This window comes from Penaeus chinensis, chromosome 24 (genome assembly GCF_019202785.1).
Source record: "Penaeus chinensis breed Huanghai No. 1 chromosome 24, ASM1920278v2, whole genome shotgun sequence".
In the NCBI taxonomy this organism is placed as follows: Eukaryota; Metazoa; Arthropoda; class Malacostraca; order Decapoda; family Penaeidae; genus Penaeus; species Penaeus chinensis.
The window spans coordinates 2,661,135-2,666,134 of NC_061842.1; the positions used below are offsets into that span (position 1 = coordinate 2,661,135).

A 5,000-nucleotide genomic window follows, 5' to 3' on the forward strand; every position below is an offset into this window, starting at 1 on the left:
TATATTTATATTTGCATAATCTTTTGTAGTTTAGTATTATCCCGCACCGAGTCACTATATGCAGCTGCCTTCAATTTTGTGTTGTGCCGCACTGAAAGCGATGCCTTCCAGCCAATCTTTACCTTCTGGTCTTTGCAGTACCTGCCCAGGCGGTTGTTGAAAACATTCCGGTTTGGGGCAGAGAACATTTTTCCGGTAGTGAGTTGCAGGAGTCACTTAATTTGTTCATAATTGCATGCTTCATACTGTCATGCTTTTTTTATTGTTTTCAATTATTAGTTTTCTAAATCAACCATTATTTATGACTCGTAGTTGAAGCTGACATAACTCTGATGAAGGGGAATGTTAACCAGCTTTCATATGAGGATAATTTTGGTGGTTTAATTTTTGACTAAAAAAAAAAAAGAAAAAAAAAGTAATTTTTTTTCTGAAGCTTGAAATTACTGAAGATACTTATACAGAATTCTTTCATCGTTAGAAGACATTTGCAGCTGGTACATTCTTATCATAGGAAAACCAATAATGAGATAAAGAAGAGTTATGTTTGTCAAGGTATTCATAGGATATATAAAAGCTTTGTTTTTCTAAACCCTTTTTTCTCAAGCATGAATAAATAAAGATATCTCTTATCCAGTTTTAATGTTTTGTTTTATCTTCTTTACAGTGCTTGGCATTTCTTTTTTTTGTATACTTTCTTAGAATATATAAAAAGGATTCTTCTCACTTTCAGATTTAACTTGTGTGATTTGTCTATTCAAATTTCCTTCAATATTTGATTATAGGTTTAAGGGCTATCAGTTTGTAATAAGTTGAGTGTTCAGACAGTGTGCCAGGATTATAGGTGGGAGCTGTGAGGGAAGAATAGGATGGCAAAGCGTAAGGAATTGAACAGGCAAGACCATGAGTTCTTTGTAAGGATTCCATGAGTCTTGAGATGTTGCATGGGAGAGACTTCAGTTTCTGTGAAGCATTTTCTTTTTTTTTTTACTGTTTTTAAAATTTGTATATAAGACTTATGAACTGTTCATGTTATTAACTGTAGAAATGGTATGAATGAGAATGAATATATTCACGATAGAAAATATGTATTTGACCGGTTTTGATTATATTGTGTATTTCTGATGAAGATATAATCGAAACCGGTTAAATACATATCTTGTATTCTGAATATATTCATTCTCATTCATACCTTTCCTATATAAGAGTTAGTTGTGAAAGTTTACTGATTTCAGTTGATAGTGATGGATGTGATAAATCAATTCATTTAAGACAAGATTTTGATATCACAGATAAACTTTTGCTCCTTTTTCTTTTAATTTATTCATGTAAATGTTCTCAGTTTTGACAGTCATTTCAGATTATATTTTTAAGCTTGAAAAATAATCCACACCCTGTATGTCTTGTTTCTGTGTCCTCCCTTCATTCTCTCAGATATTCTCCTTTCAGCCTGTTGTGACCTTGTGGTTGTAGTTTAATAAGTGCTATGTTTTTATGAATATCTATTAAGAAATGTCTTGAATTTATTTAAAATTTGAATTGTTTTGTGATCTCATTATTGTATCATAAGAAAATGGTTTAAAAAAACTGTTTTGAATATAGTTTCAGCCAGTATAATGTTTGCAGACTTGTGGTTTGCATTGCTTTAAAGAAAACTACTGTGTTTATAAAACTGGCTCAGAAATAATGCCTTGCCTGTTAATGTTGATTCAAAGGCTATGATATACCATCAGCAGATTTCAGCAGAAGCTTGCCATTTATACTGTGAAATCATGCTGTCTAGTTTTGGCAGTTCAGAGTATCCAATACTACTATATGAAAAAAAATAGGCATGCAAAAATTTATATCTTGACTAATTACACTATTCACAGGGAGATCTATTTGGGAAATATGCAAAAGCATCTTTCATAAGCAAAATCCCATTTCCATCTCTGGTGAGGTGAAGTCTATCCTGCTTTACATAGACATACTTTCATTATAGTTAGCTCTTGGTTCAATAGGAAATTTGTAGGTACCTCTAAGCAAGAGACTTTGAGTTTATTGTTGACTCAGTGACTGTGACTAGATTGAAAGGTGGGGATTTTAAGATTCTGGTTTGTTGTATGATGCGTTTATCTGACGGACATGATAGACACCTGAACACTTCAAAATCTGTGTTCAGGTTGTTGTGACATCCTGTCTTTTTTCAGGATTTGAAGGCTTGGATTGCCAGGAAAAGCCAATTCAGTTACCCTATTTAAAAAAAAGTTTCTTACCTTATTGATTGACATTAGGAGCCAAGAGAACAGAGCAAGAGTGTCCTAAGGTACTTTTTGTTTCAGTGGCCAGTTGAGTTTGTAGGTTAAGATGGACAGGATTATCCAAGTAAGATTTTGTCTCAGTTCTTAATTTCTTGATTTTTCCTTTACCAGTAGAAAAGAAAGTAATTATGTTCTTAGAAAATTGGGATTAAATTAGATAATATATAGGCTAAAGCAAAATATCAAAGTTGCTTTATTGTTGCATTCATATATACATTTCTTTTATCTTGTTGTATTCTGAACATGATTATAGAAAAACTAAATGTTCTTGTGATAGTAATTTCGGTTAGTGTTTATAGAATGTTATTTATGAATATCTAAATTGTGGTTAAGATCCTTTGTGCTGAAAATACTGAATGTTGAAAAGATGTAACAAGGCAAGTGAAATCAGTTACTGGTGATGTATATTTGCAAGGAGTTTTCTTGTAAGAAAAAATCATTTTGAGTCATGAAAAGTGGAAGATTTATTATACCGTCTTACTGTTGCCTAAATTTTGGAATGGGTGAGTTACTTTTCTCATTTCACATAAATTAAAGCAAGAGAAAAAATATTCTCTTGTGCTTCATAGACTTTGAATGCTGGGATGTTTACTTTAGTAAAATGAATGCCATTCACCAGTTTTATGGTATCCTTCACACTTGAAGTCTATTTATATATATTAACCCAATGCTGCTGGGGAAAATGAATGAAAAATGGGGAAAATGCTGTGCTCATTTTCTATATTTTTTGTGAAATGTCTCTGCACATAGATGGCTTGTAATTGGCTCATTGGTGACTTAGTACAAGTGTAGCCATCTATGTGTAAAAACAATCAGACAAGTAACTCATAGTGGGCATAGCACGTACGTACACGTCATGCCCGTCGGCATTGGGTTAAAAGGTGTTTTAGGTTGTACAAAAACAGGGTAAGAGGAATGAAAGTATCTCAACCCAAAGTATTTTTCTTTTGGCTTCTCAGGTATTTTTCCATTTTTGTTTTGCATTAGATAGAGGTATGTTTGATGTTACTGTGTGGTACAAGAAATAGGAAAGTCAAGCCTGAATTTGTTTCCTCTGTGTTGCTTTATTTTTCCCAAAAGTGTAACATACTAAGCAGAGATGGATGTTAAAGGGAGCTCTAAAGAATGCCTTTTCTTCAGCAGTGTTAGGCATGGTACAAGGAGCAGAGGCCAGGATGAAGGGAAACGAAGCAGAAACGGTGAAGGTGGTGGTGAGATGCCGGCCCATGAACGAGCAGGAGACTGCCAATGGGTACAAAAGGTTCGTTTCATCCTCTCCCCATGTTAAAAAGAAATAAGTAATATAGTTTAGTTTATATCTTGATAGATAAAAAGATGTATTATTCCATTCATGGTGTAAACAAAGAGAAGAGTTACAAAATGTAGAATTATCCAAGCAGAATTATCACAAGATTTCTGTCTGTGCTTCAGGGTGGTGGACATGGACGTTGACAGAGGTGTGGTGGAGATCAGCAATGTCAAAGGTGCAGAAACTGATCCAAAGAAGACCTTCACCTTTGATGCTGTCTATGACTGGAAGTAAGTTCAGAGCTTTGTGTACTTGTTTGATACGATTTCTTTGGGTTGGGCTGGACTGGGAAATGTAAGAAGATAACTTGTTTAAAGTGTGTAGGTATTTCTTTTGTAACATTAATGAAAAGCAATGCAGGACATACAGGAAGTATCAAAATTTATAAGTTGATTGATAATATGAATATTATATTAATATTGATATGGAAATGGTTATGGGTAGTGACAAATTTACTCCCTATATATTCACCTATTGCTTTTACAGTAAGTAAATATGTTTGTAATGACTCTTTTCCAACAGTTCCAAGCAGCTGGAGCTTTATGATGAAACATTCCGACCCCTGGTTGACTCAGTCCTCAATGGGTTCAATGGTACAATCTTTGCTTATGGCCAGACAGGGACAGGAAAAACTTATACCATGGAAGGTAAGGTCTCTTTATTTCTGGAACTTGATATTTTCATTTTCAATGCATTTATCTGTAGTCCCAAAAATAAAGTTGCCATCAATTTTATACGAAGATTAAATCTGGTAAACGTGTTTGTAATATATTTAAATAATTTTTGTGTATAAATAGCTTTGTTTTACTTATTTTACTTGTTTTCCTGTTTTCATTTGCAAGAAAAAGTAAAAATTCTTTTCCAGTATTGTGATCATCATATTATTGCTTGTAGCTTAAATTTACTTTTGTAAGTTACCAATTGTTTTATGAATCTTGTTTATGGAACACCTTTGATCAATGAGTTATGTTAAGCCCAAATCTCATTGCATTCACTCTCTTGCTACACATACAAGCACAGACATAGTACATCTGTAACACTGATCACCTGACTAAATTACAGGTATACGGGATGATCCTGAGCAACGAGGGGTGATACCAAACTCATTTGAACACATTTTTAATCACATTGCTCGGAGTAGTAATCAACAATACCTCATTCGTTCATCCTACCTTGAAATATACCAGGAAGAAATTAGGTGAGTGCTGCACTTTTTATGATTATGCTTCTAGGGTTGACACACTTCATGAGGATTTGGTTAGCAGGCTTTGTGAATAGCGTTTTTTTAAGGTGGTAACATTTATGATAAACAACTGTGAATTTAAGAATCATTATGTTTAACAATTGTAAATTAGCTGAGAATGTAAATGTTTTTACCTTCTAAATTCATGTTT

The 5,000-nt window shown here is 33.5% G+C and overlaps 1 protein-coding gene across 4 annotated transcripts in view; it reads left to right on the forward strand.

The window, feature by feature from the left end:
• The window catches only part of LOC125038122 (kinesin-like protein KIF3B), a 29,407-nt gene that overhangs the window by 6,775 nt on the left and 17,632 nt on the right, over positions 1-5,000 (forward strand). For 3 of the 4 annotated variants that reach the window (XM_047631429.1, XM_047631426.1, XM_047631430.1), the window contains 4 exons: positions 3,441-3,558; positions 3,729-3,836; positions 4,129-4,253; positions 4,669-4,804. In XM_047631429.1, the coding sequence (XP_047487385.1) occupies positions 3,449-3,558; positions 3,729-3,836; positions 4,129-4,253; positions 4,669-4,804 (479 nt within the window). In that variant the 5' untranslated portion in view covers positions 3,441-3,448. Of the gene's footprint in view, positions 1-3,437; positions 3,559-3,728; positions 3,837-4,128; positions 4,254-4,668; positions 4,805-5,000 lie in introns of those variants that run through there. The other variant, XM_047631428.1, reaches the window with a different exon arrangement.